General features: G+C 47.9%; 1 protein-coding gene across 1 annotated transcript in view; it reads right to left on the bottom strand.

Annotated features, from left to right (window-relative positions):
- LOC144467558 (uncharacterized) overlaps window positions 1–23,981 on the bottom strand; it is a 40,472-nt gene extending 16,491 nt beyond the window's left edge. The window contains exon 1 of the mRNA XM_078176415.1: window positions 23,062–23,981. Within this exon, the coding sequence (XP_078032541.1) occupies window positions 23,062–23,485 (424 nt within the window). The 5' untranslated portion in view covers window positions 23,486–23,981. The remainder of the gene's footprint in view (window positions 1–23,061) is intronic.
- Window positions 23,982–25,421: the final 1,440 nt, after the last annotated feature.

Here is a 25,421-nt window from a genome sequence, read left to right as displayed (position 1 = left end):
AGACACGTTTGACCGTGCGCGGAGACGAAACCTTACACAAACAAATTCCAGTCGCCCATTTTTGATTCTATTATTTATCTTTTTGCGCAACTCTAGCGTTCTCGGATTTCCCGCGCGCGAACAGCATCTCGACCGCTGAACACAGAACTTCAGGGAACAAGTACGACTGATCGGACAAAAATTAATTAGCGCCGACAAAGTGCGACGCGTGGTCGATAATCATCCTTAACAACAGTCGTCCAGCAGGCATCGTAAATGGCACTCGTTGCAAAATTACATTATATGCGCGGCAATCGATGCGTTCGCTGTATAAACATTTTACTGTTCTGTCAACGCAACAAACCGCGGATGAAAATAGGCGTATAAAAACGTGGCCCGGAGGAGGCAACGAGACGGTGAGCAAATAACGGACACCTCGATCCGCGAGCGTTAACGATGTCCGGTTCACGCTGGGAAACGTGGAAAGTCGCGACGTTTCCGAGCGATCGAACGACCGTCGAGCAGTTATTGCGATCGCGTAGACAAGAAGTTCCCAGGAGATCGATCATTCGGCGTCGTTGAACAGGCAAGAAAACCGCGCGTGTGATCGTGGAAAACGCGCGGCTCGTCAAGGGCAACGCCTCGGGAAAATCGATTATCCCCCCGATGAAGTCGTTTCGCGTTTAGAGACCGTTCGCCGAGGGTCACGACCGTTCGCCGAAGGATGCCCGGTGAATTAGAGAAAGGACGTTTGATCCTGGCGTTAACGAGGTTCCCACTCCCTCCTCTGTCATCCTTTCCCTCTCTCTCTCTCTCTCTCTCTTTCTCTCTCTTTCTCTATGTCTCTTTCTTTCCCTCGCTTTCCCGCTTCTTCTTCGGTATATCGTGATTCGAGACGCTCGTATTGATTACTCAATGCTCCGCCGGGCGTAATCGCGAGAACGGTGAACAAGAAGTCGTAGTAGCATGCCTGTAACCCACATCCGAACGCAATTAGGGACGAGCGTGTTTTCGTGGTAGCCCGCCGTGCGTGATTCACGCACACACCAGAACCGCCGGTCGCTCGCTGTTTCAGGGGCGCATTAATCGATTTCTCGATCATGAACGGTGGAATAAGGACGCAGAACGACGTATTATTCATTTCTCCTGGAGCTATCAGGATTCTTGGCATTCTACGAAGCGTCCCACCAGTCCCAGAGGACTTTCCCGCCCTTTTCAGACGGCACGCTTATACGTAACCATGAACTACCAATTCTCATGAATATGCGATTGTTTCTTATCGAACACATTGGATACATTGTTCGGAATTTATGCAAAATTTGTATTTCTCCGGGATGTATTAAAAATTTTGGAGTTCTTTAGAACGAGTCGTCGTCTACCTTCGGACGAGAATAGCTTTCAGTGTGTCAGAAGGAAAGAAAAATATGGTCACGGAAAAGTGCATCCAGCCACGAAGACAATTTACATAATATTGCTCGCATTATGCGCCTATTTATAATGCTTACGTCTGACCACTCCGCGACGAATAATCACAGTTCGAATTAGGAGAAATCCACGAAACCTGTATAACACGTCGATCGTTCGAATCGACAATTAATCGCGGCGGTATTGTCCAATGAAATCCGTTCCTGTCCGCGTGTCCGGATCAAGGGACGCAGCACCGTCCGTGATTTTCCTCGACTCGAGAGAAAGAAATAAATGGAGTAATCAGAGGCGCACTTAATTATGCAGAGAAACTCGCACAGACCGATTCCCCTTATCTCGTTACAGCGGAGTGCCGGCCATTTAAGTCCGATCCTGTCGACAGAGGTCTCGCGGGTGACTCACGAAGACGCGCGCGTTGCACGGTCTATTCTTTCGCACGTTTTTGCGCGACAGGTCTCCTCGATTAACGATCGTTTCCGGTGCGCGGCCCCGGAGGATTCCCCGGCGGTAGCTTCCCGACAATCGTGCGTTCCTTATAGCGACGTTATCGCGTATTGATTGCCCGTTTCCTCTCGGCGGCCGTCGGGCGCGTCGCGCATTATGCCTCGCTTGCTATTTAAAGCGGCGAGACCGGATCGGGATCGGCGAATCAACAACGAATCGGCCCGAGAAAAATAAAGGAATCTAGGCCGAAGATTAATCGTTCGACGGACGAAGAATAATGAATAGCGGGAAGAGATCCTTTTGTAACGTGGAACCGCGTCTCGCGCGAAACCCCGATCGTCCACCGGGTTTCTCTTCGATGATCGCGATGACGCAACGCGATGGTTGCAAGGTCGTAATCGTCGCTGAAGAAGACGACGACGATGGGATGGACGAGGAGAACGGGGGAGAGGGAGAGAGAGAGAGAGAGAGAGCCTCTTTAGACGATCAAACAAAACGCAGGCGATTCAAGGGCCCTCGTAAAATCGTTGCCCGCGACCGGCTCTGCCTCCGTTATCCATCAGCGTCGCTCCGCGCCTCGTTCGCCGCGGACCACCATCCAGAGATTTTCGTCTTAATCGGGGCCGGCCCATTAAGGAAATTACGTGGGCGGCGGTCTCGCGAACGATCCCGCGGCCGCTGCGAAAACCAACCGGATCGCGTCGACGTGGACGCGGAGCGAAGATCCGACCCTTTTTCTTTCTTCCTTTTTTCTTTTTCCCCGCGATGGTTCCCGCGACGAGACGCGCGAACGAGCGCGTCTATTTACAGGAAATGGGTCAACGCGCGGCCGACTCGCCGACCGGAGCCCCAACATCTCGGGATTCCACCGTGGAACTTGGAATACTCGAGAGAGTCGACGGTCAGCGGGACGGAATGCCGACGGAATCATCTCTTCGAGCGAGAATTCCGTCGCTCCCTACCAGAACCACCTGAATTTTACGCTCTGGGGACCGTTTGGGCATGAGTGCCGTTTTGTTTAGCGGTCGAGATCCTGGTTTATATTTTATTCAAGCCATATTCGACGCCGACGTCGCGTGTGCGTGCTTGGAAAAATTTTTTCGAGATAGAATTCCGTGATCTTCTTAACGCGTTGATCTTTAGGAAGAGATTCGAGGCTGGACGCCATTTTGGTTGCAGATTGTGTATCGATGATTGCAGCTAATATTCGAGCTTGCTCTTTCGATCTTTGATTCTTTGACCCATCGTTCATCATAGTATCATGTGGATTTTAACCTTCTTAGTGCCGAGCGAAAAAGGCAAATTTCACGGTTTTACTAGGGTTTTGAAAAAGGCTCATGAAAACCAAACGAAAAGCAATATTTACATAATTCAAAAAGCAGCGTATTAAGGACGAAATTGAGAATGAAACAGTGACGACAATTTTTCTATACTCATTGGAAATTACATAAATAACAAAGGTATAATTATAAGGCGGGCCGATATATCGGCCTCCGGCACTAAGAGGGTTAAAGAAGTCTGGTCGCCATTTTATTTGAAAATTAAGCGCCGACGATTGCGTCCCGTACTAAGTCCGCTCCGTAGATTTTAGCGCAGTTTTAGGGGTATTTTGAGCATCCTGCACGGAAGAGAAGAAAAGGTGGAAGAAAGGCAGGAGAAGAGGATGGATAGGACATACTTGTCAAAGTGCAAAGCGGGATCCTGTCGAGGACTTCAGCAGATCCGTTCGACATTGTATTTACGAGCGATATTAGCGTTACCGGACGGCCGGGTCGCGTTCTTAAAACGGCGATACTCGAGGAGCCTGTAAATCCAGCGTCGCGGAGGCGTATAGGTGAATTTACTATCGGGCAGAGGGCCGTAATTTACCTGGCACTTCCTCGTTTCTCGGCCGTTTAATGCGTAATCTCGTTACAATGAGCGGGCCCCGTCGAGGGTACACACTGGACGAGACAAACCGCGAGACGCGCTCCTTGCCGTCTTTTCTCCTCCTCGCGGTTTTTTTAGCTCGAGAAACCGTGCAGGAAACTGTTAGGCCGGCCAGTCCATTTTGCCAGACTTATGGAAAATGCCGGCGACCGGCTCACGTGGTCCGTTTCACGCAAGAATTCCCGGTAACTGTTGCGATGAGCTTATACCCTATCTTTCTTAAGCCTTCGACGGCTTATCGGCGACATTGGGACTTGTACATCTTATTCCAGATGTAACTTAATTACTTTGAATACGCTGATAAAGCGAAAGAATGTGCTAAGACCATCTATTAACAAAATCACTTAACTGTCAACCCAATAAATATGTAATTGAACACTAAACTTACGGAACAGTAAAGTTGAGCTGTGTTTATTGCCTTACAAAAGTGATACAATTATTTAGATCTTGTACAGTACTTTAGCTTTTATTTCCATAACGTAATTTATTCGACTATATGAAAATGTCTTTACAATTTTTCTAATTGTACAATTAGGAACCGGCCATCGTTCTTCGTTCATAAAGGGAAACGGTAGACTGTTTTTGCAGTCGGCTGGCTTATTAAAAAATACACAAGACTGCTATTTGAAGAGTTCACTTAAAGCTTCATTGATTTTCAAGATATTTGGCTTCGCGTCTTTCATAAGATTGATGATGGAGACGAAGGAAATACGTGTCGAGTATTTTTGCAGGAATTACATCCTACCAGGACTGCATCAAGGTAGAAGACGTCGCTTAAGTATATTTTTCCGCGAGATGTCAAGATTTTCTAGTTATTCATCCCTGGTAGGTGGTTCACCCCACTTCCTCTATATCGAAAGAATGCATGAATTTTTCAGTCGCCTCGTAACTCAGTCTAAAACGGTACTGACGAAGCCTGCTAAACCATCTCGACGAGTCCAGATTATTTAACCAGCGGAAGTACATTATCTCAACGCTTATTTACAACAATAATGTTGTCTTTTCAATGATAGTAAAACGTTACAGACTCGTAAAACAGCAAGATGCGACGGACGCGTATTTCTGCAAGCCCCATGATCTCAACTTTAAGGGATAAAATCCTGCTCTAGAAACTGCCACCCCAAAGCATCCTCTTCGGATAAAAATACGCTCGAATCGCCAAAGTTAGCGTTAACCTTTCCACAAAAATAACAACACATCGTATCCTGTCCGTGGAGAAAGTGCAATTAAAAAGAGCCCACGCATTCCGCCCTTAAGCCTTGACTTTAACGGAGCGGTCGGGAAAAAGACGCCCTTAGCACCCTTGACACCAGGAGGTTACAGGTACGTGTCACCGTAGACCGTGAAGCGTCTGTAAACCGGGATCGGTCGTCTAAAACGGCGCGAAGCCGCCGGTCGATGAAGATCCTGGCTCGCGCGCAAATTGCCCGCGAACGCGACGCGGCGTCCCTCCTCGATCGCGATCCCTCGATCCTCGGATCCTCGGCTTCGCGGAGAGGGTTCCTAAGGGTCGCGCTAGGCCGGAACGTTGACGTTCGAGTTTCGCGCGGCGCGCCGGTATTTACGTTCTATTTCTAAAATTATGATGGCGAGATCGCCCGACGACGCGCTCAGTGGCTGTGCACTCGCGTCAAGAAGTTTTTCCCCCGGGTTCGGAGGAAAACGTTGCGACGTGCCTACGCGATACCCGCAAGCTTTTCTCGCGCTGGAAGAGAGCTCCTCGCAATTTTTTTTTTCTCCCTCTCGCTCGCCGCGTGCCCGGTGTCTTCCGTTATTAATAAACGATAGAGCTGCGAAAAGATCGCGGCCGACGCGGATACGCGTATTTATAAATTGTCGACGATAACGTCAACGTCGCCGCTGGAAAAGAGAGGATCGGTGGCAACGAGAGGGGCGCCAGGGGCGTGTGAACCCACTAAAAATACGATCGACCGGCATACACGCAGCATGGAAATACTTTATGTAAAATAGGAGGTAAAAATAAAGCCGGTGGAAATAGTCGGGTCACGTGGAACTCGAGAGGGTGACGTTCCGCCGTGGCGCGCCGGCACGAACCTAAGGCTTGCTGGTTAGGTGAAATACCTGTTCCCCGCGACAGCGCCGGTGTGCTTCTTCCATCATGTTTTTTTACAACGAATCGAACGCGTTCTCATTGTATTTTTCATATTAGAACGCGCGCGATACGCGTTTCCGATGTTCGCGGAGAATTTTTATAATCGCTTTAGGAATCGTTTCTGAAAATAGCGTTTGGTGTTCGTCACGCGATGTTATTTTATCGAATGCCGGGGGTACAATTGCACGGAAGAGATGCGATCTCGCAGAAATACGTTCTGCAACGCAAACAAAGAAAACGATACATTTCGCTGGCATCTAAATATAGTGAACCCGAGCATTTTCATGCTACGAGACGCGGTGGAAGATACTTTTTTTCTGCACGGTTTCCAAGTAGAATGATCTATTTATGGGCCAGCGCGTGTTCGGCCTCGCTGTTTAGCTCACCTGTCTATCGAACGATGATTATTTCCCAGATTGTTGATACGCGGGAGCAACAGTGTAGCAACTTTACTAGCGCACGTGATAGAGACGTGCGAACTAGAAGGCAACTGTTGCAAGCAGAAACGGTGAGTCATGACGAGACACTGCCAAACTAATGTTTACTGACAGACATTCCTGTTGTCTTAGTAACAAAATTACCTTAGTAACCCTCGCGGATTGCTTTAATTTTATCAGGTAAACTGTGATAGACTAGGCACGTTTGCTGACAGATTTCGCGCATTCGTTGCAAATGTCGAACACAATAAAACACGATTGAAAATAGACTGCGCTGTCTTCTAGTTCCGATTACACTAGACGGCTTAGTTAGTCTCGTTTCAAAGAAATGGGAACGACGTTTAAAGAGGAAAGTTTCCACCCCAATTTCGTTGTCTCAAATTTTACATTAGGCCCAATAAGAAAATCAACGTAGTTTTCAGAGAATAAAGATTTAAGTGGATGTTAGCACTCGGACAGGCCCCGAGCATCGTGTCACAGCAATCACCGTTACCTGCGGATCAATCCTACTCGATCGCTCGTAGATCCGATCCCCGCGGTTCACCCCATGTGTCAGCCAATAGGAGACGGCCGCCGATGTCGGACGGTATCACCGCGAAACGAAAATCGGCGGATCCGCGTTTAAATAGCCGCCGGGGCTCGCGTTCCCGAAGGCACAGCATCAATCGACGAGGCTTGTACCGTCGGTGGAATTCGACTGACGATCCAACGGCACACACAATCGTCCCGGGACTATTTCTGACCGGTGTGTCCTATCGATCTCCCTCTATCCCTCGGGCGAGCTCGTCTCTCTTCTCTCTTCTCCTGGCCTCTCTCGTTCCTCGTCCCGCAGACAGGTTCCACACGCGGAGCGTGGCCCGCGTCCCTCCCCGGCGAACGGCAATGAAATAAAACGGGGAAACGTGTCGTTTACGAGCTCACCTCGACATTGCGGCCTCTTTCCGCCACGAATAGATCCGCGCCCGAGAAAAATCGAATCGGGCTTCGGGAGTGCCGGCTAGACACGCGTTTCCCCGGCCGAGAGAGTTCCGCCTCGCCGGCCAATTCGATTTTTAATTCAGTCTTTAACTCGACGCGACGCTCGCCCTTTCACCTCCATACAGACTCGTGATCCTCCAGCATTTTAATGTATTCGCAATTTTGTGCGACACGTGCTGGATTATATCGGGCTGGCCAGAATATACGCAGCCTTTTTTTTATTGGCCGTAAACCATTTGTGGTGCGTGTGTTTTTTTTACTTCATTCTCTCCACAAGTCTCTTCTTCTTCTTACAAGTCTCTGCCTTGTTTCTGCTGTTTTCTTTTCTTTCAAAGAAAATAACACAATGTGCCGTAAATGTTACTGTATCGTTTTTCGATTTCTGCCGAACTTATCAACTGGATTAGATTACGAAAAGCTCTGGATATAATTTTAGGTAGAAGTGCTACCTGTCAAGTTAGTACCATCTTTGGGCAAACCGAAATTGCATTTCGAAAGCTTCAGGAATCGCTGAAAACCGCGCAAACTTTCCGACCAATCCACTATAGCTGTTTCCCAGCTGGTGGCTGGGTGCAGAGATCGAAGCAACAGGTCTGGGTTAGGTCTGCCCGAGCGACAGGTCAATTGGATTAATTGTCTAACTGTTAGGAGGGAAATCTTGGATTCCCTTTCGTTCTCCCGTCATGCTCGCGCCAAACTTCAATTTTCACGCCCACGCCCAGAACATGGATACCGGCTTTGTCGAAAAATCTGACGCGAATGTTTCAGCAGCTTGTCACTGGAATTATTGTTATTATTACGAGCGAATTTGCTCCGGCTTTTGCACGAGTTCCCAAGAAATTCTAATTAAAGAAACGAGTGTAACCAAGCCGCAGAGGAGCCCTAATAAGCTCCATCTTTGCGTCACAAGACAATGCGAGCGACTTGGGTTGCGTTTCACTCGCGGTTCGTCGGCACCGAGTAACATTCAGCTGCATACGTCAATCAATGAACTATTTTCAAACGATTCCTATTGATTCCCCGCCATGCGAGAGCGTTACACGCGTCGAGTTGAGCCTCGTTTCTCCGCCACACGATTCCCGACGACGTCTTCGACGTTGCTTCTTCTTAAAACTGTTTTTCTTTTTTTCTTTCAGTCAGACATTTTCTGGCTTCGCTCGGACATTTTTATCCTCGATGTTTTTCGCGATTCGAGGATCGATTTATTTTTCGTGGATCTGTACTGGAGAATATATTCTATTTAAACGATTTTGAAATTTGTAATGTTTACCAATAGGTCTATTTATAATTTGGTGATTTTCATTTAGGAAATTATTCGTTCATTTCAGGTGTGCAGTTCTTGCTTCTTCACACGTTAGAAACCCCCTTCGTGTACACAATTTACACGTATTTCTTGCACAAAGGGACGAAACAAAGTTCTACCAGTGTCCAATGACCTGTCAAAGGGTCGACAAAGAAAGTTCAACAAAAATCTACTAAAAAGTCATTGAAGGGAAGCTTCCGATACCCAATCATGAAATTGAAACTCGAGATTGTCGGGGATCGATTTTCCAAAACTGCGAACATCTCTGTCGTCTTCTCCGGGCACTTTCATCCTCTTTAGAAGCTCGCTGGCTCGACGACCATTAATTGTTCTCTCGCGTCGGGGAAAGCGGCTCTCGGAAATCGTCGGAAAGTTTCGCGAAGAATTCGATCGTGGGCAAAGAGTCCGGGGCGACGGAGAGGGTCGCCCGTAGTACGTGGACACGGAGCGAAAATAATCGCGCGAGCCGATATTCATAGGCACGACGTTATCGTCTATGCATGGTTTATAGAGGCGAGTGGTACGGTCCCCTACGTCAGCATTGACCGATAAGAAGAGCTACGCGTCGCACACATCGTCGTTGACGTCCAAGTGCACGAGCGAGACGTGCCCACGCCAAAGGGGAAAGGGAAAAAGGGACGAATCGATAGCGTCGCAGAAATAGACCGCGTCCGACTGCGTTCGGATGCAGCCCATCGATCACTTTCGGCGTAATCTGGGCGCCCGTGATCCATGGGAGGCGCTGCGTTACCCCGTCGATCGCTTGTGACGATCGGGAACGCCCGACAATTAACACGGACCCTTGACAAACCGAACGCGGGTACCGTCTGCTGACTGCGGTGGATTTTTAGCAAAATAAGTTCCCCTTCATTTATCAAGAATCAGTTTGGTATACTACACTGTGTCATTCTACGTTTCAGATTTACCTGCAATAATTCAAAGGGTATCTCACCCTTGAGTAAGAACAATACACTAAAGAATAATAATAATTTATAGAGCAATAATAAGAAACTTAATTCTATATTTAGAACATTAATAGCAATCATAAGACAAGTTCTGTAGGCTACGGAAAAAGTAGCTCGTCTTTTAACCCCTTATTAATTTCTTCTAAATCGAAATTAAATTAAATTCTTTCGTTATCAAAGTTTAGAAACGGAAGTAGATAAAGACAATATAAGAAACAAAAATTATCTGGTTCTATTAAGAAAAATATGAAGGACAAATTATTGTTAAATAACGCAGCGTGAAAGGAGTCGTAGTACAAAGGGTTAAAGAGCATCCACGGTAAACCTTATTCACCCCTATTGTGCTCACATAATTGCATAAAAATTATATCGAACAGACTTCGCACAATAAGTCTAACGCCTAGATCAATATTAACTAAAAATCAAGATGGAATCAGCATCCTAGTTACGTCTTCGGGTCCTCGCGGTCGATATTCAGATTTCCACCGGCACGAACAATAAAATGAATAGAGACAGAAATATTCGAGAGGCAAAGAATGATTTCACATTCGGTTAGGCGAGATGCATTCTCAATTGGGAGGACCGTCGCAGGATCATCCTCCGTCCCCTCTGTTTTACATAAAAATGTCCCCCGGCCGATCCCGTGAGCGGTTCGCGAGAGAGTCAGTGCTACCAGCCCGGGGCTTCGAAATGATCGAGCAGCCTCGATCGACGATTTACATGGGGTCGGGGGATCCATTCGGCGCGAAAGGTTCACGGATTCGCGGGCGTCCAACGGCGTCGGGGCCGCGTCCGTGTCATTGACCGACGACACGCCGCTGGACCGGCGAGGATTTTCGCGCCGCGGACTTCAGAAACGCGAGAGGACGATCATGCGAGCGGAGAATCTTGGTCCCATTCGCGTCCTCGACAGTCCCAACGTCTTTTCTTTTCTCTTTTTTTTTTTTGGTCAAACAGCCGTTTTACGCCCCGGCTAAGCTAAACTTGGCGTTTAGGGCCCACCAAGTATACTTGAAGCCTAACCGATAGGATTTATCGTACAGGTAAAATTTGTTAGAGGTATCGGCGGTCGTATGATTTTTCAAAAGGGTCATTCCATCCTCTGGATAGGTTCAACTTGGCATTTAGAGTCTATCAACCATTCTTGAAGCCTAGGAATCGGATTTAAAGTCTAGGACACACCTCGAACGTGGTCGTACGATTTTTTTCGAAAGGGCCATTTTTTCCACTAGATAGTTTGATCTTAGTTTCTCGGATCTGCAAGGTACACTTGATGTCTACGAAGAGAACTTGAAATCTAGCAAAAAATTTTCGACGGTATTAGTGTTTATGTAATTTTTTGGAAAGGCCATTTTATCCTCTAGGCAGATTAAACTTGTCATTCGAGGTCTACCGAGTATCCTTGACGCGCACGAGTGGGACTCAAATTCTAGGAAAACTTGTTGAAAATATTTACGGCCGTAAAAATGTTGAAAGTGTCATTTTATCTCCTTGGTAGATCAAATCTGGCAAAAATTTGTTCGAGGTGTCGGTGGACGTGCGATGATTCACAAGTGCCATTTCAAATTCTAGGAAAACTTGTCGAAAATATTGGCAACCGTAAAATTTTGTCTCCTTGATCATTTTATCATTTTACCTTCAAAAGTGTCATTTTGTCTTCTTGGTAGATCAAATCTGACAAAAATTTGTTCGAGGTGTCGGTGGACGTACGATGATTCACAAGTGCCATTTTATACGCCACGTGTACATGCGATCGCACGAATTATATTTATGGCCCGCGTACAAGCGTCGGAGCCACATTGATTGGCTGTTGATCGGCCAGGTTGTAGAACTTTGATCTGATCGAGTAGCGAAGGGCCGTCGTACGTTTCATCTTAATTAACGGTCGACCGGATAAAGAGGAGCGACGACGGTTGAAACGGGAGTTGGCGTTCGCGGAAATTGATTTTACCTGCGATGAAACTGGGAATAACGCGACTCTGCTCGAATGCCCACGGGTCGTTAGCTCTGCACGCGTGAAGCGGCTCCGTTTTCACGGCGAGCTGTCGCGTCGACGGAACGACACGCGTCGCGACGTTTCGACACTGTAACGAACCGCGTGTTCCTTCCTTGCTTCTCCAACAAATCCATTAAAACGTCAAAAAATATCGATGGAACACCATTCTTCCCTTCGACGCGCGATCTACTCTATTTACATACGATTGTTTCCTCCGCGAAGTGAGTTTTTATAATCATAACTTACAATAACTATTTATGCATCTATATACGAACGATTCTCCGTAACAAGTTGACATAAAAGCAATCACACGTGTATTGTAAAAGCAGAAGAAGAGAATATAGTAGAAATTAGAACAAAAGTAATAAGTGAGTGAGAAAGACATTTATATGGAATATAGTAAAATAATATACAAAAGAAAAATAATAGTTACAGTGGAGATATGGATAAATAAATGAATAGAATAATTGAAAGTAGTTCTTAAGCAAATTACCATTTTGTGGATGGTTTGAATTGTCAACGTTTCAGTGGATAATTTCTAATTAATTTATACATATAATCGATTAAGTAAAATATAGTCACTAAAAACTATTACTTCGAACAAAATTCTATTTTTCTCGCCGTGATTTTTCAGGAAAATTACCATTTCTTCGGATGGCAATGTTGATCATCGAACGAGCGTTTTAACGAAAAGGAAACCCCGATCGTACGTCGAACTCGAGTCTAACGGAGCGTGGAGGAGGGATCGGAGAATCCTCGCGATGTCCTGGCCAGGCGAAAGGATAACGAATCGCGTTTACGATCGCTGCCACCTTCCGGTCTTTGTTTCGTCGACGGCCCGTTGGACGAAGCGACAAAAGGAAAAAACGTCCCGCTGTACCGTTGCGGTAATTGAATGATTTTTTTTTCTCCTGCTCGACGATCATGGGCCACCCGCGATCCATCATTTACGCCAATAACGTTTTCAGTGATCCGTGACCTTTCGCACTCGTGTCTATGGAGTACTATTCTTTATTGCTATCATTTATTACTATCATGACCGTAGTATTAAATTGTACTGCTGTACGGTTTAATGTGTTTTGAGCAGGACAATTACGAAAATAGTTATTATACTGCGGATATTACATAAAATAAATTAAAGGTATTCTTTACGTTATTTCCAACCTGTTAAAATAAATTAAAGAAGAAAATTGACTAAATATCCTTAATGGGCAAATTTTAGAAATTAATCCGCAAAGAAATTAATAAAATTGCAGGTGTGTTTATTTGTTAATAGAAATTTTTATGCGCTCTTATTACGTTTATTTTTAGGTAAAAATTCGTTTGATATCTACATTCATTTTTGGATAGAAATATTTTTGCTCGATAAATATAAAGCCGTTCGAAAATAAACCCAAGGCACGGTAACCGGCTCCACCACCCTACGGGAGATCGAAATTGAAAATACGAGTTCACGGTGACCAAATAAAAAAAAAAAAAGAATTACATCGATCAAGCACAGAATTGGAGAATAACAAATAAAGCGTCAAGATAAGAGCAGAAGTTAACGGTAGTTCGGCAAAGAACAGTTCCGCGTCGTTATTATTATTATTATCGCCGTTCGTAGGACCAAAAATGGCCACCGAAGCCGGACCGTTGCATCGCCGTAAAAGATCACGGTTCGAAATCGTTGGAATTTCCAAGGATGCGACTCGGTTGCGTCACCGGAACGGAATCCGACGGTTATTCGTCAGGGTATTATTTCTAGTCGCGAGGAGAGCTCCAAAATCCGCGGCATCCATCGGAATCCAATCCGATCGTTATTCCTGATGGCTGATTCAACGGCCCGGTGACGTTCGTCATGACGACGGTATCATCATCATCATCGGTGACGATGACGGGGGAGAGAGAGAGAGAGAGAGAGAGGGTGATTTTGGCAAACGGGGCCGGCCGACGGCGGAGCGCCAAGTATGACGAGCTTTACAACAGTGTTTACAACGTGCGAACGTTTTCTCTCTGACTCCATCGGCGAGCATTGACGTTCCTCGATTGTAGTTAATACCAGAAACTGATTCATCTCCTCGTGGAAAATCGAGGAAAAGCGTCGCTTTCCGCGGAAGAGCTTTTGGACTTGCGCCCCGATCCGTTGATTCAATACCGCGAATATAAACGCCGCGGGAACAACGCTGTTTCGACGCAGACAGAGATAACGCGGCGAATATTAACTCTTTATTGCAACCCCTAACCGTTTGTACTACTTTCCCCTGATTAGATAACTGTAGGTGGTTCGATATTGCGGCTTATCGGCGATGTCGTCGACGGTGACGCTGTGTCCGATAACCAGACCGCGGATTTTTATGCAAAATAAAGCTTTTCAAAGATAACTGCAAGAAGCAAAAATTAAATAAAAATAAATTGTTTCTGTCATTTTGAAAAAATGAAAACAATGTGACAATATTATTAAATTTCTCTTATTCGCAATTTTATATATTCGCATTTTTATTATAAGTTCATAAAATCCGACGATGACGCCGTGTCCGACAACCGGACCGCGGATGTTTATGCAAAATAAAGCTTTTCGAAAGCAACTTTTCAAAAAACAAAAATTCAATCTAAATAGATTGTTTCTGTCAGTAATCTTGACAAGTTGAAAACAATGTGACGATATTATTAAATTTCTCTTATTCGCTATTTTATATATATTCGTCACTCATTTTTACTATAAATTCATAAAATCCGCGGTCTATCGATAACTCAGAGAAAAATCATCGGCGAATGTTGCACCAAGTTGTTAGTCGACCGTACCAATTATACGAATCGGTTTTAATGAAACTATACAGTCGTGTTTACCATAATCACATAAAAGCGTTATAATAGATCGTTTTCATCGCTGTAGTCGCTACGAAAAGCAAGAAGACGAAAGAACGATAGAACAGCGAGACATTTAATGGGAATAACGAGGGGGATACACGAATTAAGGAGAATAATTATAGCGTGAACATGACAGCCTCGTTAATCCTGTGCCGAGAAAATTATATCCGATGCGTTGACGATCGCATGACGTAACCGGGTGTTTTCCTGTAAACACACGACTTAGGCGACGGTGTTTCGCCATGAACGCTGCGCTCGAAAACGTCGTTTTTTTCCGCGGGGAAAACGGATCGATCGAGTAACTCGAAAGCCGATTCGCAATCGGAACGGAGAAGTTCACGGGCTAAAAATATGTAATCCGCGAGTTTAATGGTCCGTGGTTGCGCGGATCCTTCGCGCGGAAGAGAATATCGTCTGGAATCGAATCCGCCGGCCTCCGTGAGTCACGGCTTCGTTTTTCGCTGTGTCGAGGAGGACGTGTAGGTGTCGCGAATGGAAATCGCTGAGACGGCTTACGTAACGTTTTATCTAAGATCCCACGGTCCCGGGAAATTTGGCAGTGGTCGAGAAAATGATCGCCCGCCAGAAAACGCGAGTCGCGGCGGATCCGCGGCTTCGGGCTCGAAAATTTTGTCTTTATGTAAAACTGTTTGTCAAACTACTTAAAACAGCACGTTTTAAACTTTGGAAGATTTATCGAATTACGTTTTTAGATCTATAATGATTCTTCTTTAGGAACCATAATTTTAGCCATTATGAAGATCTCGGGTATATTCCATTAAATATGAGTATTAATATGGACAAGCAATAAATAAAAACTTTCTCTCTCGCGTAGCAATTAAATTACCACAAACTTAATGTACGTACAGGCAATACGTAGACATCGGCGCAACGAGTGATGCATACAACACGAAACTGTCGCCGCGCTGTCACAGTTTGTCATCGTCCGTCGAATCGAATTTCGCCAGCGTTCATTTTCTCTTGCATCCGAAAGCAACTACGAAGAAATTTCGCCGGACTGTGCCGAAGCTCTGCGAACACCACGGGTCAGAGCAGACCCATTCCGAGGCGGAGAGCCCCTCGTGCTACAGCAGAGGAACGTGGAATCGTCTCGTCTCGCAAATATCCGAGCGTCCCTCATATTTGTTCGCAGAGAGGGAGAGAGACAATCTCGCAGCGATTCGGCGGAACAATCGCGGGTGGCCAATCTCTATGGAAATCGGGAAAGGGGCGAGGAGACGCCATCACGGTTTACGATTCCGTGCGAAAACATGGCGGCCGGCGGAACAGTCGACGCTGCCGCGTTTCGCCCGACGTAATTGAAAGGCTCTTTTCGCGGGATTAGCGCGCCGCGCGAAATACTGTCGCACCGTTCGCGACGAAATCAAAGGTGGAGCACGCCGTGGAAGTATCTTAGGAGATTGGCGGCGAAGGAATCCGATCCGCGGGAACGAAGAGAAAACTAATTACTTAAGGGGACCGGCCCGGATAGAAGACAATGCCTGCCGGCGAAAGGAGCGAGGCGAGACACGCGGTTAGGCGACACGGTTCGCGAAACGGAATGCAGACCGCCAGACGGTTGTCATTTGGTCAAGAGAGTCCGCCTAGCGCGATTCGCTAGACGAGGGAAATGAACCGTGGGAGGCGCGACGGCAGCGTCTGGTTGGATCATTTCCATCGAACGATCCGGCTCGATCCCCGAGATGATTCGCCTGTCGGATAGTATTCCATTTTATTGCGGATAACAGCTAATTCGATCAATGAACCGGACCGCGAAACGAATCTGGCTCCGTGAAATGTATCAATTTCTCTTTTGGCGAACCTGGCGATCAATTCGGTGAACACCACTGTCAGGGGAATACGGAAACTACAGCATGGATGTGCGCTGATTTATTCGGCTACGATGCTGCGTTCTTGTCAACGAAAATTTATATCTTCGAAATAAAATAAATTCGAGATAAAACGTTGACTACTCTTTTAAAGGTGTACGCGCGGCTGCGGAACGATGTTTCTTCTTTAACTTATGTAAATCGTGTTCTTACTCCGTTGATTTCATTGGCACAATTTGGTCCCGTTTCCTTAAAGCGTCGTCAAACGAGTTACGAATCCCATTAAAATTTTACGACCATTTTTCGATACACAGTCTCGGATGATCAGATTTCAAGAAATTCGCCTATAAAAGCACGAACTCTGTGATTCTTACGACCTCGGTTGGAATCGATTACCTTATAAATCGTATAAATCGCGATTTCCGCGGGCTATCGGGGGGAGATGTACCCGCGGCGACGATTGCAGGGGACCATGAGACGCGCGCAGGTGTTAACGAAGCCCGCCGTACGTTTTTAACGAGGAACGTGGGTCCACGTGGAAAGAGGTTCGATTCCACCGTTTCCAGACAGCAGAAAGAGGAAAGACGGAGGGCGTATAAACACTTAGCATCGCGGGGAACGCCAATGAGCCGAACGCCCGAGAGAAGAAGGTGACTCGTTCCCTTTTACCCGCCCACCGTAGGTTCGTGCATGATGTACGATTTCCTGTCTTACGGCTCGTACAATAATAACGAAATGTCAGGAGTGTACATACGATTTACTCCGCGTTACCATACAAAGCCACGACACTTTAAACAATGATCTATGAAAGCTCCCTTGCCCCCACCCCCCTTCCCTACCTTCTCTCTCTCTCTCCACCACCCGTTTTCTACCTCCGGCGAACCAGCCCGGTGAAAAAAATTCCTCTAGCCTATCGGCTACCTGCGAACTCGCCGAGATACTCGACGACGGAATTCCAACGGCCATTCACGGTGCCCCGTGAGATCACGGTTTAACGATCCGGCGACGATCGGATTTTTCGATCGGCAAACGCGACCGTCAACGGACCGCTCGCGAGCTTGCGCGAACGTTTTCCCAGCTAGGGCTGACCGAACCCTTTTATTCGATACGTATGATGTACTTTTGGCTGACACAATTACGATATTTTTATTTGAGTAGGGTAAAGAATTTTATTTGTTCATTAACCCCTCGCACTGTAATAACGAGTCAGACTCGTGACAGTGATTTCATGCATGACCTACTAAATATGAATATTATTAATTTATTTCGAATGGAAATCAAATTTAATTGTTCTGTTGTCGAAGCACAGAGACAAAAATAAATAAAGACAATATAAGAAATAATTGAAAGAAAGTATTAAGAACGAATAAATGCTAATTTGCACAACGTGAAAGGAATCATAGTGCAAGGGGTTAAATTTGTACGAAAAGGTAACCATTAGTTATAAAATCAAAATATATAGAGGTTAAATAAAAAATTAAATTGTTACGTTAGATTTATACGAACTATAACAATGTTACGAAATTATACCAAGTAATACGCCCTAAATTCTGTTGGAAATAGTGAATGATCGAGACAATCGATGGGATGAGTGTACAACATTTACATTTGAGAACACACGATTCAGCCCAGTGCGGTATCCATAAGTTGTCCTATGTTTCTGAATATGGAGATTTGGCAGCCGTCGAACGGAACAATGACTTGACGAAATGTTTCCATCGATTCTTTCATTTTGGTGCAGATAAGAATCTACTAGGCTTGGTTTATCTATAGTTTGTCTACGGAAACTTTTTAAACAATCAGAAAATAGAGATGTCTAGATAATTGATTCTAATAACTGAGACGACTGTAAAAAATCAATTTTTTATTGGAAGATAAAATTCTTTGAGGATTTCTTGAATATATGTTAGTTTAGTTCCTTTAATGTCATTCGATAATCTCATTGAAAAGTGACAGAAAAATTCGAACCAACATTGGAAAGTCTATTAAATCGATTTTAATAATTGAAGCCTTCGAATGAATCCTTCGAGAACGATTTGTGGTGATTATACTAGAGATCTTAACTATTGGCAGTTCTCGAATATTTATTTTAACCCTTTGCACTCCGCGCCATCATGGATATATATATAATATTATTATAATAATATTTGATTTATTTGAATTCGTAGACATCGAGAAATAGTTGCAAATCGCTAATAAACTTTAATGTTTACTCATATACTAGAATTACGACGTCCCCTTAGAGGGGACAACGGAAGTGCAAAGGGTTAAAATCGAAGAGCAGCAGTTGAGAATTTTTTAAAATTCATCAAATTTTAAATGTAAGAAGTTCTATCGAAACAATTATTTCAAAGAAAATTATCGAGCTTCTCTTAGATAAAATAAGACACTGTAAATCGTATTAATAAATTTTGGCATCGATAAGAATCGGCCGATATCGTTCAAAGTATCTAATGAAAATGATCGGCGATGGTTGAAGCGCGAATTTCGAAGAAGAGAAATCTCAAATAAAAATCGCGTTATCAATGGGAGGTGGTGGGCTAAGAAAGGAACGAGCGCACGGTTTAACGATCGATTTTCGTTGGGTCTCGAATCAGGCCGATTATGCGTGTTCGTCGTGTTTACGACAGAATCCGAGCCGAGCCGACGCGGCGCAGGCGGCGAAGGCGGCGCGGCCGGGGCCAGGTCGGGGACAAGATTAATTCCGTATAAAGATTCCCCCAGCCCCGTGCTCGTCGTATTCTTGATGTAGGGGCGAATAATTCCATTTATATAGGATGGATAGGTTAGGCGTGGTCCGACAACAACGATCCTCCGCTCTTCTAATGGTTTCCACTCGGAGGGGGATCCACCGGCCCCGTCTTCCAATCTTTCTTTCCGTACGAATCCGGGCCAACGGCGTCGGGCGTTCGTGTTTACGGGGGGGTCCGGTCTCGAGAATACATAATTTACACCTGAACGTCAAGAACCGTCCCCGAAAACTGTCGGAATCCCTAATATCCTCCACTCCGGTCTTGTACCCCGGGAGTAGTTTTTTGTCCGTTGGACCATTTCGGGGAACAGTTAGATGTTATTTTCTAACGTCGCGGTTCGCGCGAACTCCTCTGCCGTCCGCATTTTTACGCATTTAACAAATACTGTTATGGTGCGCCGTGATAGCAACAATTGTAAAGCGAATAAAGATATCGTTCAAGCCGTGGCTGTTTCTCCACGGTTTATCGCATTGTCTCGATACTTTTCCTGGCTGGACGGCGCGCGGCGCGGCTCGTTTCGCCGGCTTTTTACGCCACTGACGATCGAGCCTCTTTCATTAATCGTCACGGTCGGGATCCTTAATGACATTACGGCGCGTCGGAAGATCGAAGACCGCGTTGCCTGACCTCTTTTCTCTTATCTTACGAATCGACCCCCGGCGCGTGCACGCGTACTCGCGCCGCACCGGACCACGGGACCCGCGAAAACCATAGTCTGCGACATTAACAACCCCTTGGACTCTACCAATTTTAATCTGCCAAATTACTCTTCAACGCTAAAGAGATTGTTACCGAATTTTCAATCTTTTATAATTCGACAATTTTACAGAATAATAGCGCTGTTTTTGAGATGACAAATCGAATATCAAAATTACCGTGCACTGATTAATCCTTTCGTTAACAGCGACGCATATGACATCCTATCTGCATTTTTAATTTACAATAAAGTGTCTTAACAGATTTAGAAATTAACTATGCTGTCAATTAACTATGTTAAATTGAATGTTAAATTGGAAACTGAGCATCGGATTATAGTAAAATTGTGTTTGAATCCTCAGAAATATGTCCTGAAAAGGACATATCAAGCAATGACATATTTTAGTCGTAATTGAACAAGTTAGGTTAACCTCTAGAAGATGCGAAAATTCGAGCTGATGCTGATAAAAAGTAACTTGGGATCAATAATCGACGAAATAAGACAATGGGACCGGGGTGAAGACATGGCGGACAAAGCAGCCCCGTTGGAAACGGTTCCGTGCAACCGGTTGTTGCTAACGATCGATCATCGAAGGTATCGATCTCTGAATCGCGCGAGCCAGCCGGATCGTTTTTGCAGACCACAACGACGAAACCCACGGTCCGCGACCGCTATCGAATTAGAACACGTACATTCACACCTGGCGGACAATGGCGCCTCGTGGCGGAAGAGTTAATCACGCGATTAATCACCGGTTAACGTTATCGTTAACACTATCGCCACGGGTTCGCCGGTCTGTCAACGGTGATCTAGGTGTTCGCTTCGCCGCGATATTTGCCACAGTGTTTCGCGCCGCGCGATCACGAACTAACATTCGAGTTGTTAGCGGACGATTAAATAATATTTAACGTATTAATAATAAAATGATTTACAGTGTGTTCATTGCCCGGGGAAGAAAACTCTGAAACCAGTTCGAGAATCGATGGAAACCGTGAGGTGTGCTTGTTGAGTCAACAAACTCGGGCAACTGCAGCCCGTTGCGGTAATTTACAAAACACGTGCGAGTTGCATCGGCTCCTTGTGGAAATGTTTGCCACGGGTCAAGAGAAACACGGTCGCTCTTGTTACACGACACGTTCCTCTTTGTTTGTAGACGGTCGCTCGATTGAATAATAATTTCGCGAACCGGCAATTTCGTTCGCGAAATAACTAATTTCGTAACGATCACAAATCGATCACATCGTTCGGAGAAACTTACTTGGATTTATTTGTCCACACTGTTCGTGAGAATTTACGGTTAACAGTTGATCCTTAAACACGATCACTAGTTAACCTAAGAAACATTGTAAAAAAGGGGACGGTTTTAATGCACTACTGAATCGAACTCGGACCTGTTCGTTATCGATGTGCGAAGAAAGGACGATAGATATTGACTTTTTATTTAACACTTTTCTGTTAATAACAACGCAGTAAACGTTAACGGTCTGCGAGACCGGTAATAACGGTTGCGTAACTTTTAATTGGCGCGGTAGTTAAGGGTTAAGACCTTTTTAGCTCGGACGGTTCGACAAGAACGGCAATATCAGTCGCGCACCAGCGAGTTGTTCCAGGTAACACGATCCAATAATTTCGTTTGGTATTATCGTACGGTGATATAATTTTAAGATCGAAAATCGTATTGATAGAATATACCCGCGGTGTGCATGGATCGTTAACCAAAAGAGAGCGACCGAACGAACGCCAGAAACGTGCACACGTGACGTAATGATTTTGACACCCGAGTTTTGTTGAAAAGCATACACGCGCGCGCATGAGTCACCGCAAATGAAACGATGTCAACGAACGCGCTTTTGCTCTCGCATTTTGATTTTCCGTTAGCGTGAACCGGCGTCCGTTCAGCGCGCCAGCTTTCAATTATGTAGCAAGTTGTCCGTAGTAATTATCGCGGAGGATAATTATCTGATTTTCTGTACAGCCGGCGACTCTGGGTCCGCGGCCGACGATGTGCCGCGCGGAGCGGCCGATCTGGCAGCGGCCGCCGCCGCGATCCGACGGCAAAGATCGCGGGCTTGATCTTTCGCCGGATGTTCGGTGTTCTCGCGTCGGCCGTGGATCTTTTCGCGATCGATCGCGCGCCCTTCCGATCGAGTGCACCGTAAACCGGCGGGGATCCCGCGAAGCGGAGCGTTTCGTGTTTGATAAGCGAAGCAAACGGAAGAGCATGCAAGCGATTATTTGACTCCGGGCAGCTGGGACAGCGGGATGATAGTGACAATGAACCGAGCTTGCGCCTCGACGGACCAGACGCGGCGAACCCGTGAGAATTCTGACGTAGATCGATTTGTCTGAAACGTCGAGCGATTTCCACGGGATCGCCTAGTCCGCGCGATTCGCTGTAATTAAACCGTGGACGTTTCTGCGTCGGATGATTCTTAATTATTCGCTCCGTGAAAACGTCCATAGTCCAATTACGTGGCACTGTGTTGTTCAGGCACTTAATCTTATAGAATTATTGGGAAGCTGAAACCACTTTTCTTTCGAGGTTGCTGATCTTCGATGCAATTTCTCCTGTCGAATAATTAATCGATAGGCACGAGATTCGAACAGAATTTTGCCTTTCAACATTCGTCAACAAATTCCCTTACGAATGCACGAAAATTCAGTCTCAGCTTTCCAACAATCCACCGCAGCTGGTCTCGTTGTTTTTGTTCTCGTGGACCTCGCGATCGGTTCCCAAATGTCAAGCCCCAGGATCGTCATAGATCATTGTTGAATTTCGAACGGAGCGCAATCGCAGCGTTGCGAGAAGCTCAACGGCAACGATCGACAGGTAGTCGATAGCGTTCTCGCGAGGACATAACCAAAGGGTATCGCAATCTGGCCCGGCTCTCCCCGAGATTCGAGGTTCCGCGGTTGACACGGTGCACGATACGCCGCCGCGCCGGTACGACGACGGTGCGCGTTGGTCTCGACCGGTGACAAGAAACTTAATAGCCGGTCTTGAAATACAGGTTTCGACGTGCCGACGCTCGTAAAGATCGATTATCGGCGAGTGTTTAGATCGGCGCCAATACCGGTAGCCGCGGCGCGAGCGCGCGTACCCCGGTCGCCGGTGAAAAACGCCACGGAGTCGGGTCGGATAGCGAGTACAACATCCTCTCTCGAGTGTGCCAACGAAATATCAGAGCGATAAAGGTGCCCGGGGATATCGGTATCCGGAGAAACTGTGACAAATCACTGGGGAAGTGAGCTACGACCCGGTAGCAAGCCTGCGGGACAGCGGCCAGAAAACAGAAACAGGCCGGGGAACCGTCCGCGGGGAACAACGAGACGTACAGTTATGGTAGGAGGAAAGGGCGTTACCTGAGGGTGGCGGCGGAGGATGGTGGTGATGATGGTGGTGATGATGATGGTATCCCAGGGTGGGTGGCGGCGGAGGGTAGACCGCGCCCCAGATGCAGGACGCGGCCGCGGCCGCCACCTGTTGCTGGTGCTGATGATGGTGATGGTGTTGCTGTTGGTGCTGCTGCTGTTGCTGTTGCTGCTGTTGCTGCTGCTGCTGTTGCTGCAGCAGCTGCTGGACCTGGGCGATGTCTACGAACTCCTGGAGCTCGCCGTCGGTCTCCGGGCCGGCGTCCCTCAGCCGGCCCTCCGCGGACGCGGCCGGCACGACCGCGAACGGGTTGCCGGTGTTGTGCTGCAGGTGATCGAAACCCGCGAGCGGGTTCGCGGGCTCGTAATTGCTGCGGCCGGTCGTGTGTTCGCGGCGCATCGCCAGTGCCAGCATCTTTTCAACCTGTCGCGCCGCCGGCCCTCGTCGCGGTGCCACGGGTCCACGTGCTCTTGGTGTCGCGCCGCCGGTCCTTTACCAGCAGCACCGCCGTTGACCAACCTTGCCCTCCTCGCGTCGACGACGACCACGACGAGGACGAGGACCAACGCAGAGAGGACGGCGACGGGCAATCGCACATGTCACGTCGTCGCCGAGGACGCGCGGGCACACCGCGTCGCGTAACCCCGGCCGCGACCTGCTCGTCGGACCAAGGCGAACCGGAGGACCACGCCGGCCAACGTCCCCGAAGACACTCGCGGAACACGTTTCCACTCGACGAGGACGACGTTTCCGACAAAGGACACCTTTCTTTTCGTAGAAAGCCCGGCACGATCCGATCTCGCTGAGCCTTCTCTGTCCGCGTGCGCGCGCTCGCTCGCCCGGCTGCTCGATGATGCGTGGTGTTCCTGTTTCCCCGTTTCTCGAATCCGTATCCAACGTTATCGAGCCGGATCGGAGGAGATCGAAGATCGCGACACTGACGTTGCCTCGGGAATCGGGGCTCGATGTCGCGTGGCGAGAGACCGCAGAGAGCGGGGTTCGAAATCGCGCGCTTCGGTCGGAGGCGTACGAAGAAGTTGGTTTCGAGTTGGCGCGCGATAAAGCCGACGTGCCGGCGCGCGTGCTGCCCGGTATCGTATCACTGGAAGATCCTGCTCTTTCTCGCTCTTCGTCCTCCTCCTCCACCTCCTCCTCCTCCTCCTCCTCCTCCTTCTCTACCGCCTCCTCCTACTCCTCTTCCTCTCCTCCTCCGCCGCGACCGCTTAGAGCGAGTCGGTTTCTCCCTCCCTGTCCGACGTCGGGCCCCGTCTTCTCGCCGTCTCGTTCCCTCCTCGAGCGTTTTCCGGTCTGGATCGAGGCGAAACGGCCTCCGCTCCGGTTCCTCTCCCCCTTTTCCACACGCGGAGAATCTTCCGGCCGTTGTTGGCGCGGCTCGCATCGGCTTTGCGCGCAAAACCGAGGCCGCGAGCCGGCTCCGGAGGGCGTCCAGGACCGTTCCAGGCGCGCACTGTCCTCGGCTGAAGTGGCGCGACCGTTTTCCCGCGCGAACCAGCCGCTCCTGTTGTTGCGGGTGGCGAGAGAGTCCTCGCGAGGATCCGCTCGGCGTCACGTGTCGTCGACATCGCCCCATACAAGTTGTCGGGGCCCCGCCGAGCCTCTCCGGACCTCCCCGGGCCCCGCCGTGCCCCCCGTGCCCGCCGTGCCCGTCGTGCCCGTCGTCCCACCGTTCCCCGTCCCCCGGGATTCATCCGTTTCTCCCGCGTGTCTCTCGCGATTTCCATTCATTCCTTTCCCCCGCCGCGATCCGTCCCTCCTCCAACGACGACACCACGCCGAGCCGCCGCGCCACCGCCGCGGTCCCTCTTCGGGCTCCTTCTCCGGCACTCTCGCGATCCTCTCCGCTCGCGCGTCTCCTCGCGTGCGTTGCTCGCCTCGCCTCGCCTCCGTCCCTCGTCCACGTCTTTCGAACCCTCGCGCGCGCCTCTCCTCGGTCTTCGTCGCTCGGATGCTGTGCCTGTCCCCCCCTCGATCCCTCGCCGATGATTCCCTTCCTCCACGCGCCGGGTACAACCCCCGGCCCTCTTCATTCTCCTCGGCTGCTCGGGACCTCCTCTCCTCGTCGCTCCAACAGGCTCCGAACACCAACGCGTTCATCGCCGGTAACACTGCCAACGTTCGCCGGGTGACGTCATCGGCGTGGGCGCAACCCCACGCCAGAGAGAGCGCGTCTCTCTTTCGTTCTCGGATCCCCTCTTTTCGGTGCCCGCTTCTTCTTCTCCTTCTCCTTCTTCTCCTTCTTCTTCTTCGCCTTCTTCTTCAACGGCTGCGTCTGCCACGGAGAGTAACTCCGCTTCGCGTGCCCCTTTTCGCGGCGCGACGCATCCACGAT

This window comes from Augochlora pura, chromosome 3 (genome assembly GCF_028453695.1).
Source record: "Augochlora pura isolate Apur16 chromosome 3, APUR_v2.2.1, whole genome shotgun sequence".
NCBI classification, from domain to species: domain Eukaryota; kingdom Metazoa; phylum Arthropoda; class Insecta; order Hymenoptera; family Halictidae; genus Augochlora; species Augochlora pura.
This window is presented reverse-complemented; position numbering and strand designations above follow the sequence as displayed.